Here is a 14,666-nt window from a genome sequence, read left to right as displayed (position 1 = left end):
ACAACCTGGTCTGGTGGAAGGTGTCCCTGTCCATAGCAGAGGGGTTGGAACAAGATGGGTTTTAAGGCCTGTTCCAGCCCAAACTATTCTGTGATTCTGTATAATGCAGAGGAGAGTATTTAGCATGCAAAATGAACCTTGGGTCATAGGGTTGAGGGTACTTTTCAGTGAACAAACACAGTTTAGAATTTTTCATATTTTCATGGATTGAAGGAAATAGTGGGTGGCCTCTTTTCTCTTCCGAAATGTGGGAGCTGACTTGAAACCCTTACTCCTTTGAGTGGCTCCATGGGTGGAGCAGGTCACTGCTGAGCTCTGGAGGGATTGTTTCGCCTGCAGTTACACTAGTAATAGGTCACAGTCCCTCTGTAAATTTTCCTTCATAGGGAGTGCAGTATAGTCCATGGTCTAAGGGCACAAACAGCTTCGTGAATAAAAAGGAACAGCTGCTAGAAATACTATTATGCAATTTGTTTTAAACACAGACACTCACTAGTAGAGAAACCCTCAATGTGAAACTGATTTGCTCTCTTGATTAGGCAAAATTATCTATTATAACAAATGGAAATTCTTCTGCTTCCTCCTGATATTAAATTAATGGTTAATTTATATATTACTTCTAAAACTGTGGTTATTTTTGTCCCAAGAATCTCTCTCCACAGTAATAATTTCTGCCTGTTTCAGGTAACATCAATCTGATGGTCAACAAAAGACTGTATGGACTCCATGTCAGGAACAGGAACGTGTTTGGGAATACCACTGTACACAATATCACTGTTGCCATGTTTCAGAATGGCAGTCAGGCAATCCCAGTGGAGGCAAGACTGAAAGGACACCTGGAACTGAGTAAAGAGAAGAAAAGGGGGCTAGCTAGCTTCCAGGTGGATGAGAAGGCTCTTTCTGTAGATTTTTTCAATGTCATGGATCATGGGCACAGCAGAGTCAGTGGGACTTTCACACATAATATCAACTTTTTAAAAAATGCAGGTAGGAAGAAAACTCTGACTTGAAGGCATGGTATAACAAGGTGAATTTATCTAAATGACTGCTGACCAGTGGAAATAGATGAGTTGTGTTTGCTCACACCAGAACAAAATGTGATCCAGTCTTAGCAGCATTCTTTTTAATGTTGTTGAGAAAATACAGTAAAATGGACACAGAAATAATTCAAAGAGTTTTGAAATACTTCAGAGTAAATTATTTCTCTCTTGTATATCTGTGTTCCTGCACAGGATCTAAGTTGACCAGTTCCTCTTAGTTTTATGCCAAGTGCTGTTTCCTAAGCAAAGCAGTGGGTTTTCATGAACTGGAATTATTAGTAATTTTGCATGGGTCCTTTTGGACAGAATAAATCTGTTCTGAATTTTTTTGGCAGCTGATTTCTGGAGTTGGACACAATACCAATTGGTAGATATCCTTTATTAAGAAAAGGAAAATCCTTGATTTCCAAAGTGAATGCCACATTTTAATTTAGCAGTCCCATTTCAATACAATTTTCACCTGGTAGATCATGTCCTTCTATAAATATCAGTAACACTTTTTTATGAAGGTGTGTCTTTTCTTACGAAAAACTACAGAAGGCTTCTTTTGATCTGTAATACATCTTCTCTGTATTCGATAATGACAACCCAGAAGTGCTGTGTTGATTTTCCTTCCCTCCCTCCCTGTCAATAGGGTTGCCATTGGAAGGCATCTTTACTGCCACATGTGAGCATGGCACAGGAAATCACACCACTGCCATAGCCCTGCAGAGTGGCAGTGAAAGAATTGCTGCTGTGTTTGGACTGGCCACAGAGCCTCCAAAATCCCAGCTATCTGTGAGCTTAGAGCACAACATCTCAAAGATAAAGAAACATGGGATTCCTTTTTTTGTAGAAGCTGCTGCCTATTATGAGGTAAGAAGAGTTCTGCCTGTGAAAATTTCATTTCTGGGATGACAATTTGTGTATATATAATAACTCTAGGCTTTTCCTGGGCACTGTGTGTATTTGCTTTAAAAGCTGCTCCGTTTTTGAGATGTACTAAATTACTGTGTGAAAGAAAGGTGTTGCCTGGCTCCTTGTCATACTGTTGACCTGTCATCTGAGCTCTTGGAGCTGAATCTAGACTAAATGAGATGCTACATTCAGTTCTCATTTAAGTGAATTTTCTTGCTGCATATGAACAGATGTCTTGTCCAATTTTATCTTTCCCTTGTAAATGGGATGTGGACCAGCAGGCCTAAGGTGTGCAGCCATCAGGTGTCAGCCTCAGGACTGCGTTGCATCTGGTACTGGATTTAACTGGTCCTGATGCCATCCTTTGGATGGCTGCTAAAGAGGAGAAGGGTGGTTAGCACAGCTTTCCCTTTGAAACTTCCTACCCACTGAAGCACTATGGACCACAGTTCCTGGTATGGTGTTGCTTTGCCAGTGCTCTCTCTATCTGCATTTCTGCTATAGATCTGTGAACAACGTTACAGCTCTTTGGCATTGCAGATTATCTTTCCATGAAAGAATCCTTTGCTATCTCAGACATCAAGTCACTTGCTAATACTTGGCTGGGTTCAACCACTATGGTAGGGTGAGACACACAGGTGTGCAGAGATAGAATTCTAAACTTCCTTTTAGAAAGAATTCTAAAATTCCTTTGCCTTGCTTTTTAGTAGTGTTTCTGCTTTGTTTGTGCCTGAGGGCTCAAATCCTTCAGGGTACTGAATGTTCTCAATCTGTTTTGGAGCCAGAAGAATTATTGGTGCATTGCATTTAGAAGGTCTGGCATAACACTAAAATCTCTATTAGAAATGAGGCTGCCTTGATGAATTTGCACTTTTATTTTACCAGTACTGGTGCCCTGACACAAGCTGTGATGTTTAAGCACAGTGAAACAGACTCTGCCTTTCCTATTTGTTGCTGGGATGTTGTTGTTCATTTCTTTCCATGATTTGGTTTCTTCTGTGCATAGAATTTCTCCAGAAAGATTGCTGCAGGGATAACAACCACTGTGGAGACAGAGCAGCTCAAAATTGAAATAGAGAAGAAAACCACTGGCATTGCTACGGAAATTTCTCTTTCACTTCACCATGATGTGAGAGGACTGATGGACATTGTTCCACGTGTACTGGAGGTTTGCAGAAATCCTGCCATGTGTTGTAATATATTTAGTGCACTAAACACTAAACTGTTTATCTTTTTGAAACTGAACTTTAACCTTTAATCTTAAATCTGTGTTTTGGAACCTTCGTCCATTTGATCCTTAAAGCAGCCCTGTAACTTGCTCCTTTGAATTTTAGTCCTCCCTGCTTTTCTTCATGCTCTGAATGTGCTTTGTTGACAACATCAACAGGTTGCTTGCAGCAGAGAATCTGCTAACAAACAACTTTCTGGCCTTTGCAATGGTGCAATTGCATTTCATCATTTTGAGGTACTGGCTTAATTTATAAACTTTGCTCTCAATAACACAATGTCTTAACTACCATGAAGAGAATCTAAGTATTAAAGTGTAGACATTTAGAAATGAACTTGAACTACCTGGAAGTTTTGTGTGCACTTTCAAATATTTTCACTCCCTTAATTGTTGGTTTGGGTTTTCTTCCTGTTATTTCTAATATGGAACTCTAAAGGTTTTAGGCCATTTCTCCATTTGTTTCTGCATTTATAATTATGTAGGATGAATACAAAATGGTGTAGGAGAACAGTTCTCGTCTGTAATAGTAATTATTATTAATTAATAATATAATATAATATTAACTATTCTGTAATAGTAATTACTTCTGTAATTAGTAATCATAGTAATATGAGCTTTTAAAAACAGTATGTGACCTGACAGGAAAGCAAACTTGACAACAGTTTTCCGTAATTTTTCAGACTCCAGCAAGAGTTTCACTGAATGGGTCAATATTTACCAGCAACTTTACTGTCATCTTCTTTGGACATGTTTCTTTTCATGACCTCTTTGCCTGCCTGCAACTCTGTGCCACCACTAACACCCAGCCTCATTTAGAAATCAACTTCCAGCATTCTTTGCCTTCACTTCATTCTTTGGGAATTGCCAGAGAGAACCAACTGAAGATGTCAGCCATGAGAAGTGACAAGTACAAGGGCATCCTTGGTATTGTCCTTGGGCCTTGCACTTTGGAAGTTGATGGAGAAGTGAGCCTGGCAAGCAATGAGACAGGATGGATACTTGCTCTTAGAAACAAGTGTGTCAGTCTAGAGGTAAGCCCAGTTTGTTTTCTGCATGCCCTTCCAGTCTGTGTATTTCACATCACTGACTCACAGAAAGCTGTCTCCTGAACCATTTATGGACAGGCCAATTTTGGTCATTAAAATTGTTCTGGCAGAACAATGAGTCAGAGCACTTGCAGGGGGAAGTGTATTTGAAGATGATAATTTGGAGTAATACAATGGTAGATGTTACTGTTGCCATAAAAATGTTGCTTAATAATAGTTTTTTAAGTAAAATAAACATTTGTCCTAAAATCTAGTGAAAAGCATGTCCTTTTGTTTTGTAATTGTGGAGGTTAAGATTTGTTTCTTCTATATTATTTATGAAAAGGTTATTGTAGGATTTATTCTTATTCCCGACCCCCCGCCCCTTCCTCCCCATTTTTTTTTTTCAGGTTTTTCAGAGAAATTTCTGATTTCTCTATGAAACAAGCTGTCTTGTATGGTCCTTTCCAAAAGCAGATTGTTTCAGAAAGAAGAAATGCTTTCTCATGAATTAGGAACAAATTAGGAAGACAGTTGCTTTACCTTGTGTGTTTCAGTGTAATCTTTTCTGTTGCAGAGGATGGGATTGCCTCGTGCTGCAGTCTTGGGGGGCTCATTTCGACAGAGCATCTGCAACGTGGGCTTGTTAATGAACCTGCAGTGTGATGGCAGAGCAGTGGATGTGCAGATAGACACCTCCTGCCAGCATGAATATACACTCCAAGGGATGTTCAGGCATTCACTTCCCTGGCTCAGCCAGCTTGGGCTGCCTTTTGAAAACTCTGTCTTCTTCTCTGCAGCCCCAGACTCCACCACAGAGGGCATTTTCCTGCTGCAGGCTGGCAGATGCACACTGAGGGCTAGAGGGGATTTCTCTATTCAGAATAAAGCTGACTGGACACTGGAAACAGAAACAGACTGTCAACTTCTGCAGGTAGTTCTGGGAAGCTTTTAAAGAGAGTTTTGGGATCAAATGAGGACCATGTGGCTTTTAGCTCAAATAACAGTGCTGGAGTGCTGGAAAGGCACTGTAAAGGCACACCTGTCTCACAGCATTAGGCAGAGGCAGTGTCTCACGTCCTGCTCCAGGTGCTCTCTGGAGATCAGCTCAGCCTTTGCTGCCTGTTGCCTTCACAGGCCGACACTGCCCTCTAAGGCTGAACAGCAATATTAGCCTGAGCTCTGGCAAAAACAAATTCCCTGGTCTGAGTAGATTATATTAAAATAGAATTTCCTTGGTTTTTCCAGTTAGCCCCACTGACTACATTAGAAAGAATTACTATGGGAAAATTAGGGTTTTTTTCTAGATGTTCATTAGGGTTTTTTCTAGATGTACATAGGCATTTATATTTCGCTTTCAAATCCTCAAATTGAGTAACTTTCTCAACTACAATGTGGCAACATAAAAATAAAAATGACAGTGAAGTTGTAGTGAAGAGGGACTGAAAACCCCTTAAACTATTAAAAATAGTAGAATTTTCAGTGTTTTTAGAAATCCTTTGAAAGAATGAGAAGAAACATTTCATTTGGAATATTGCACAAGACAAGCTGAAAGTTTAATTATTAAAAAAACCAAACCTTGTACAGCCAGATGCAAGAATGTCTGTTAGGCCTATGATTTTTTGCATGTTAATTTGTTTGAAAACTGAGATTGGTGTAGTCTGAATGAAGCATAGAATGCTCAGTAAACTTTGCCAATCTGAAGAAACAGGTATTTTGTATTTTTGTAAATGTAAAACTTTGTAAAGATACAGAAGTTGTGAATTCTGCAGGACAGTCCTTAAATCTTCCATCAGGTCCTATTCAGGAAAAATCACCACCTTCTTGTAGAGAGGGGGAAAAATGGCACCATGGAGATTGTAGGTTTTGTCTCTGATATTGTATAATGCAATACACACTTGTCTTAAAGCATTTATATATTTGTCAAGGATTTTTTGTTTAATTTTTGATAGGATCTCAGTTTCCCAACTCAGTCACGGCTCACAGGATCCATTCAGAAAGACAAGTGCCAGGCAGAGCTTCTCTCTGTCCTGGAAACAGAAGGCAAAAGTGCCCATCTTGAAGTGAGAGCAGAGTGCAAGCCAAGGATTACTCTGAAAGTTCAATTCAGGCATGATGTCCCCCAGCTGAAGGAAATCCCAAGGGAAAATGAGCTGTCCATCACTGTGTGGAAACACTTAAAATATCTTATTGGAATTGGAATGAAATTGGGAGCCTGTGAGATTCAAATGAATGGGGACTTTGACCCTGAAAAGAACCTTCAGTGGAAAATACTTATGGAAAACCAGTGCCAAACAATTCAGGTATGAAAAAGAATTTCCTTCTTTAATGTTGAATTTATACATCTAAGCTAGGACCTTTGTACCTGCTAAAGTCAAAAGAGAATAATCTAAGGATTTCAAAGTTGTAGCAGAGAAGTAATAAAAACATTCTCTTTTGATGCTGCATCTTACTTTTGGAGCCAGTCATTCATATGTTTTTTCATATGGCATAAGCCAAATTTTCTGTTAATCAGTACCTGCAGATAATGCACTTGCTTGTACTAGCTCTGATGTGTTTTCTAAAACATGGTTGAGAATTCTGCAGGGTTTTTATATTCAAGAAATAATGATTATTCAAAGTTGTCTTTTGCTTTATCAGCAGTTACAGTCTCTCAGCAGTCTGAGAAACAAACTTTGAAATAGTTTAAAAACATATGAAGTAAATAGATAATCTTCAGGTCAGGAAATACAGTGTATGGAAAGTTTGAGAGACATGTTATCACAGTATGATCTGTGAATTCAATATGCAAGTCAAGGAAAATCTGAATATACAAAGATGTGATTCATCTGCCCTTTCCTAAAACCAGAACTGCCATAATAACCTTATGTATACTGTCTGGTTTCATTGAATTTATGGATGCATTGGGCTACTGGGACAATGCCAAGCATAGAATATTAATTAACTTTTCATTTAGGCAGGAAGAGCTGCCACATTGCCCAGTGTTATATTTATGCTGACTCATTTATCAAAAATATTCAGACATATTCAAAATAAAAAAGACAAAATTTATAAAATGTATTAAAAAGCTGTCAAGATTTGTGAAACATCCTGGGCTATGCTGCCTGATATACTTGATTTTACAGCTAGGTGTTATTAAAGCTACTAGTAGGAATTAAAACTTTCAGGGGTATGATATATTTGTGGTTAAGTGTAAAAGCGGTGAATTTTTAAATTTTTTTCCTTCTTTTACAGGATCTTGGAGCACCAATGAAAATTGATGGTTCAGGCTACCTTTTGATGGATAAAATGAACCTAGATTCACAGACATTGATCACTGTTGATAAAAGTAAATTCCGAGGACTCCTTATACTAAAAGTCACTAATGTGAGTACCCTGCAGGCTGTTGGAGTTTGTGTACAAAGTACTGAGTAATGTACTCTAACCTATTTTATTTGGAACAAATAGTCAAGCTTTAGTAATAAATCCTGGAATAAAAATAAAATAACAAAATCTTTGAAAATTTGGCACCTTCAGTGTGCAGTAACAGATGTATAGGATAATAGGATACAAGCTCTGGCACTTCCTGAATCATTTCCTTGTCATGCTCTTTATGTGTAAATTTTTGTTGTTTGTATTGTACTGTTGGATGTTCCTTATATCACTGTGATTTACCCTGCAAAATAATAGGCAGTGATTATTCAGACACAGCTGTTTGTTTATTCAGTGAGACAGCAGCACAGGAAAGGCTGTGAATCTCTGCCTTCTCTGTTGACAATTACAAGTTTGGCTTCTCTTGCCATCGGAGCAGGAGAGTAGAGAACACACACAAGTATCTGTTTCCTCATGATATTTCACTTTCCTGCCATAACTGGTAACTTTTGCATGTTTCTGTGCTATAGAGAAACAACATAGCTAGTGGGAGTTTAATTATTATTAAATGTAGGACAGACAGATTTCTGGTTTGAGCTCTGTATTGCAGCAAGCTTTGGATTCTACATGTGCTTTGCTATCTATGCTGTGAAATATTAACAGGAAAGGCAAGAGTTGGATGTGGTGCTAACCCATAACATTCAAGGAGCTGCTGACATTGGCATTCCCATGAGGGTGTTACTTGATGTGATATCAGAAAAAACCACTGACTTCTATAAAGGATTTATTCATTTCTGTGTGAACAGCAAGCAAGTAAGTGTCTCCTCCATGTCAGTAATATGTGAAATAGAGGTTGAAGTGAGCTTAATTGACTTGCTAAATATTGTTTCTGCAAACAACCCAAGCGCAATACTCTGCAGGGGCTGGTTTGCTTCTAAAGACCTTAATTAAATGAAGGCAGTATCTTTCAGCCACTCCTTCTGTGCAACAAATTTGACATCAGCAATGATCCATGACTCCCATTTGTAAATTATATCAAACCCTCCTTATCAGGTATCTTCACTTGGTGCAGCGTATTCCCTCTTACAGTTCAAAGTTGTGACTTCTAAAAAAATTAGACAATCCTTCACCATAAAGTTTTCATAGTTTTCATAATTTTATTCTAATGTGTAATTAGCCCAATAATTACATTATTCAGAGAAGTCTCCATATCAGAGATGTGCCACATTTAACTTTTGTCTTATTTACTTGGACTGAGCAGATTACGGAAGAACTGAATTTTGTCCAGAAGTTGGATGTTGTGTCTCTTAACTACAAACTTGCTCATAACATAGAGACATTGAAGACTTTGCAAATAAAAGACAGGATTGAGTTTCAGGTAGGTTATCAATGGCTGGGGAGACACGATTGCAGCCTGGAGTCATGCCACGAGGGGAGCAGCAGCTGTGGAAGTGAGATGGAGGCTGTAGATGTGACTTTAGGCGCTTGGTGTTTTGGTGAAGGGGGAGTCCAGGTGCTCCCCTTGTTCTTGAGGGGAGTGCAGAAGCTCAGTTTGTTCTCATGGGAGAATAGCTTAGACCAGGACTTTCCACAGGCCTGGGGTTGGAGGTTGGCTCCCAGTGTGGAGTGAGAGGAGGGCACTGCATTTGTGTGTCTGACAGAGCTGCAGTGTCCCCTGGACACACAGGGCAGAGGGCAGCACTGGTGGGATTTCTCTGGATCCTTTCCAAATGGTATTTTCCTCCCAGACTACCTGGCACATTTTTTTATCTGAGAAACACAAGACTTCCAAAAAACCACTTACTGTTTATTAACCATGTAGCTGCTTCAATACCACTAAGGCATGGCCATACTGGAGAATATGTGTTAAATGGTTGAATTCTAAAATAAAAGGAACATTTGTAACTATGTTGTGTTATAAAATGATACAAGATGCATTTTTGACACATCTTTGAGCTGATACTGTCTCAACCAAAGAAAGAATCCTGACCAGCAGGAGCTTTAAGTTTTACAATTCTGTCTTTTCACAATCTACTTTTGTTGCACACAGACTATCTTGAACCTCAAAGTGACCAGGAGCTTTAGTTTGAAAGTGCTTTATGGCGCTCACTTAGCAGCTCTTGAAGGACAAATCCAGGAGTTTGAAACAAGTACCAACATAACAGGGAACTTCCATCACACTTTGCCATGGCTGCTACAAGCCAGAATCCCATCAACTTTACAGGTAGTTTGGTGGTTTTTGTTGTTTTGTTTTGGTTTTTTTAAAAATTACAATTATTGTCCTGGGTAACGATGTAATTCAAGCCCATGGCTTGAATGAAAACTACGACTTCATAAGGTACGGGATGGAAGCTGAGATTTTCTGATATTTAAAAACTGGATGGCTAAAACCTGAACCACTGAAATGGAAAATTTCTTCTTGACTGCTTTCTGAACGAGATTCTTCCATTCTCATTAGGGTTAGTAGACTGGGTATTGTTGATACAGTAACTCTACAGGAGAATAGCTTGAGCACATTGCACCAGGGACTGGAATAGTGCTCCTGTGCTCTTTAATGGGAATTTTATACTTAAAGAAGTTTTTCCTTGGGTGCTAGTTTCAGGGGAGTATTGGAGTACCTACTATCTGATAAATATTGTCAGTAGGTATAGATTAAGTATCTTTTATATAAAGGGAGTTGTGTTTGTAGGATAAAAGAGAACCTCATGAGAATTTGATATAGATCAGTGAGGCTGGCATGGCTTGACATTCATTCGGTTGAATGAGCTTCATACTGGAAAGTCAAGGATGATTAATGAAAGGCCAAGATACATTTTGGTAATGGACAGGTTTTGACATAAGTATAGACTAAAGAATTTTCTTTCACTTCTATTTTCTCCTGTCTTAAGATTAAATAGTATTTAAATATTGTTTTGAGAACTTATATCTACGTGTAATTTTCTAGGTAGATGTGGTTTTTCAAGGGAGAGCCACTACTCAAGAGAGATATGTGCACATTGCAGCTGGAGAAACATCAATAACATATGTAATAAATTCCTATTATGTTGGCCACCAAGTGGATATCTTCTGCCAGAGTGTGCACAGCAGTGAGGTTCTCCAAGCATCTGGCTACCCTAAGGCAATCAACTTGATTCTGAGTTTACAGAAATCAGGTGGGTACCTGCCATTCCTGGCAGGGTTTTTTTTATTCTATAATAGCTCTTTGAGGATGTTTTAGCTGTTCCTTCAACAGCTACAAACTGACTAAGATTTCCTGGTAGTACCTAAAAAGAAGCTTTATCTTGTTTGTAAGTAAAATTGTCATTGTGATACTGCATCTGGGATTAGCTGATGAAGCCAGTCTACCCTCAAAGCTTGCCCTGGCATAAATCCTACCTGCATATCCCTCTTACACTGTGATCAGGTACCTTAAATGCCCTCAGGGGAATACATTCATGTTGAAGAAAACTCAACAACAGTGAGAGCACCAAAGGGCAGGAATTACTGAGGTTAGCAGGCACTGAATCAATACTAATGTGAGTGGCATCATCTCCTTACACCCATTCAGAAAAAAAGCAGCAAGATGAGAGGTTGCTCTCAGGACAGCCACAGTCACCGCGTGATTGCATTCATTTCTGTGGGTTTTGTCTTATCATAAAGAATTTGGGGGGTTTCACATCTCTCATCTCATTTTTATCTTTTTATCAGTCTCATATTTTCCTTTTCAAAAATGAAAAGCTGGTAGGAAAGTGGGGGAAGGTCTTCAGGTCATGCTCTTTGGGCATTGTCGAGCTGCTGTAGCTGGAACCAAAGGAGTCAGTGGAGGTCAGAACAGCTCAGAGCTCTTCCCTGGAAGAGACTTCTACAGGCCAGGGATACATTTGGCTGTATGGATTAGTCAGCTCTAGCTGCACAAACACATTCCTGACAGGAAATGACTTGCCACTTAACACTGGATGTGGGTACACAAGCTCTGTTACCACAAGATTTATAAGGACAAAATTCAAGGACATCCAGAAAAACTATGCCCTTCTTCAACCATAGGCCAAAGTTTTTGTAATCCTGAATGATGACTGTCTTGATGAATGTATTAACCCAAAAGCTGGCTGGATTGATTTTATGCAGGCAGTACTGAAATTTCTCAAAAATTAGCTGCTAAATTGGCACTGTTTTGTCCCTTCTATATAGAAAACAAAGCCAAGACTATCTGTGAAATCCAATATGACGAGAAAGATATAGCTGTGACTGTGGATGTTGACACAGACTTTGAACTCTTTGGTATATTTGTGTTCATGGCAGAGGTAAAGCACTCAATATCACTTCTCCATCACCTGGGACTTCCCTTCTTTCTTAAGGTAACGCACCACAGAACTTTTGCTGTGCTTTGATTCAAGCTGTCACTTGAGGTACATTTGCATTAATCCAGAGCACTTCCAGTGGCCTCAGTAAAATTACTCCAGGTTTATGCAAGTGCAGCTGAGAGCTGACCTGGCCCAATTTATCTGAATCCTCATTTAACTTAAGTACAGAGCTAGTGGTCTGTTTCCAAGGAACCTGGTCAGGTACCTGAAATCCCTGGTTTCAGGGTTAATCTTTTCAGGAAGGCACATATTTACTGTCACTTTGCAACCAATAGGACTCACAAAATTTGAAAGAACTTTTGGTAGAAAACAGCTGTCCTTCATACCTAGAGAGCTCCTTGGCTTGGTTAAACCACTCATAGCACAAATATGTAAAATGCTTCAGTGTTGAATAAACAGAAGTAGATGTATATTCCAAACTACTTGATAGGATCAACAAAGGCTGTACCTGTTTATCCCTTGGGAGAAAAGTATTAATTGAAATGTTTCCTTCCCTTTTGAAGGGTAGTACACAGAAAAACACTTCCAAATGATCCACCACCTTCTCTTCAAATAACAGGACATGTAGCTAAGGATGCAAGAGTAAAGGTCAACTTTCCTGAACATAAACATTAGATCAATATTAAACCTGAATATTAAGTATCAGTATTTCAAAGGAATATTTAATGCTAGCATTTTATTGAAAGGTATAAGACACTTTCACTGCTTCTTTCCCATTAATATTTAGTGAAATGTCTTTTATCCTCTAAATGTTTGAAGGAAAAAAAAATAAAAGCAGAGATGGTAATTCTTGAGGTGCCTTATTCATGTATAAGGTATGAGTATAACCAGGGGACTTCAGAAATTACTGTTCCCACAGACAGTGTTGATATTGAAGTGTTGTAGATGGCCCTCATCTTTCCCAGAGGGATTCTTTAGCATTTTCAGGATAAAGCTGTAGATGATGCAGCAGCTGTGGGAGGAAGAAAATGCCCTGGAGAAAAAAAAAATTGTGGAGCCCCATCTGTTTCTTTAAAAAGAAAAAAAAAGAAGAAAAGGCAATTTCTTTCTAGTATATGAAAAATGAGAGTGGGGGAGACATAAACAAGAACCAGTAGCTTTAGACTTAAACCAGATAAGGGTACATTGAAAGTAATACGAATATTTGTCAATAATGCAAATGAGTAGCTATGGAAAAATACAAAAAAAAAAAGGAAAACCTTTCTTGAGGCTTTTGGTTTACATCTAGGAAGCATCCAGAAGGCCTATCTGGAAGATAAACTTCAGTCAAGAGAATGGTTTTAAGTAAGTCAAGAGATTGTTGAGTCAGTTGAGGTGAAATGATGAGTAGAAGTTATGGCATGTGATTTGTTTATTTTCCCCCTCCACAGATAACAATTCAAGAAGTCATGACTGAAAATGAAACCGAAGGAGTTCTGAGACTGACCTATGAACACACAAACTTCTCCTTTTCCATCAGTAGAAAAAAAGACCAGCAAGGGTAAAAGGGTCATTTTGAGCACTATAAAGAAATGTCATTAGGCCTCTTTGATTCCATGGAAAACGGTTACTGTATTAATCACCAAATCACTGGTGAAATGGATAACAAAACCTGGGTGAAGTGAGTAGCCACACCAAACAGTCTGTAAACCTCAGGGAGTTTCTAAAGGGCTGCAGACAGATTCCTCCCCTCACAGCTTGGGACATGACTGTCTCTCTGCCTGCCCACACTGCATCCAAGGAGCAGACAGTGACAGAGTCCATAAAACTCTAGGCCTGAGCCAGACAAGTACTTAAAAATGTAACTTAACTTGACATAATTGATTAAATTGTTTTGGCACAGTTGAAACTTGTAAAATTATGGAGCCTTGGTTTTCTAAGTTGGTATCATTATGGCTGTATCTGCACAAAACTGTAGGCTTTTAAGGGTGTTTAATAGGTTGATATTTTCAGCCTTGGGGTATTTCAGATATTTCTTAAGTTTCCTGCAAAAGACCTTTGCATTGAGAGGTCTTCTGTTAAAATCTCTAAGAATTGTAAATTCTAAGTTTGTGAACCATGACAGTGTTTCCAAAGTCAGATTCCAACATACCTTTCTCATTTTTAAAAAGCTGAGGCATTTGATATGGCAAAGTAATTTCTGCTCCAGTGGGCTACATTCTGTCCCTGGGATGCATACACAGATTTTTTTATTGAGCTCAGAGGTGGTAATTTTGTGTGAATGCGTCAAAAACTGGGAGCTGGCTAAGTGTTCAATGGAAGGCACTGCCATTTGTAACTCTAAAAGCTGTGGCAGACTTGGAGCTAACTCAGATGAACTTGTGCTGCAAGCCAGAGTGGACCTTCTGATATAGTGTTGAACAAAAGTTCATTTCTTCCCTTTAGTGAAGAGTTGAATATAAAAGCACTCCAGACTCATCCCTTCTTTCTACCGTACTTGCCCTGTGCAGCAGAACTGTCTTCTAAGGTAACTATCTGCAAGTAATCCATTGCATACATCACTGCAAAGTATTTTAGGAATCAAGCTGCTTTATTTCTAGTACTAGTATCTCTAACATTTTCGTTATTGTTGAGGATGTTCCTGTATTTAAAGATGTTAACAATCCCAGTTTTTTCTTTTCTTTTTTTTTTTTTTTAATTTAATGGGAACATGAAAAGGTAAATTATGATATGAGTGAAGCAAAAGGCAAACTCCACCTCAGGATGGAAAAAAGGGATTTCAATATTTCAGCAAACCTAACTTTCACTGGAAGCAGCTACACTAATGCCATTGAAGTGGCACAGACCATGGCCCAGGTTGGTACCA

The 14,666-nt window shown here is 38.8% G+C and overlaps 1 protein-coding gene across 1 annotated transcript in view; it reads left to right on the top strand.

Moving 5' to 3' along the window:
• LOC138118929 (uncharacterized) overlaps positions 1-14,666 on the top strand; it is an 83,617-nt gene that overhangs the window by 46,225 nt on the left and 22,726 nt on the right. The window contains exons 38-53 of the mRNA XM_069030308.1: positions 685-987; positions 1,675-1,895; positions 2,944-3,105; positions 3,325-3,402; positions 3,846-4,196; positions 4,768-5,124; positions 6,143-6,493; positions 7,425-7,556; positions 8,205-8,354; positions 8,803-8,919; positions 9,592-9,765; positions 10,486-10,693; positions 11,709-11,875; positions 13,252-13,361; positions 14,246-14,327; positions 14,519-14,656. Coding sequence (XP_068886409.1) covers positions 685-987; positions 1,675-1,895; positions 2,944-3,105; positions 3,325-3,402; positions 3,846-4,196; positions 4,768-5,124; positions 6,143-6,493; positions 7,425-7,556; positions 8,205-8,354; positions 8,803-8,919; positions 9,592-9,765; positions 10,486-10,693; positions 11,709-11,875; positions 13,252-13,361; positions 14,246-14,327; positions 14,519-14,656 — 3,101 coding nt within the window. The remainder of the gene's footprint in view (positions 1-684; positions 988-1,674; positions 1,896-2,943; positions 3,106-3,324; positions 3,403-3,845; positions 4,197-4,767; positions 5,125-6,142; positions 6,494-7,424; positions 7,557-8,204; positions 8,355-8,802; positions 8,920-9,591; positions 9,766-10,485; positions 10,694-11,708; positions 11,876-13,251; positions 13,362-14,245; positions 14,328-14,518; positions 14,657-14,666) is intronic.

The sequence above is a fragment of the Aphelocoma coerulescens genome, chromosome 14 (assembly GCF_041296385.1).
Source record: "Aphelocoma coerulescens isolate FSJ_1873_10779 chromosome 14, UR_Acoe_1.0, whole genome shotgun sequence".
NCBI lineage: Eukaryota > Metazoa > Chordata > Aves > Passeriformes > Corvidae > Aphelocoma > Aphelocoma coerulescens.
This window is presented reverse-complemented; position numbering and strand designations above follow the sequence as displayed.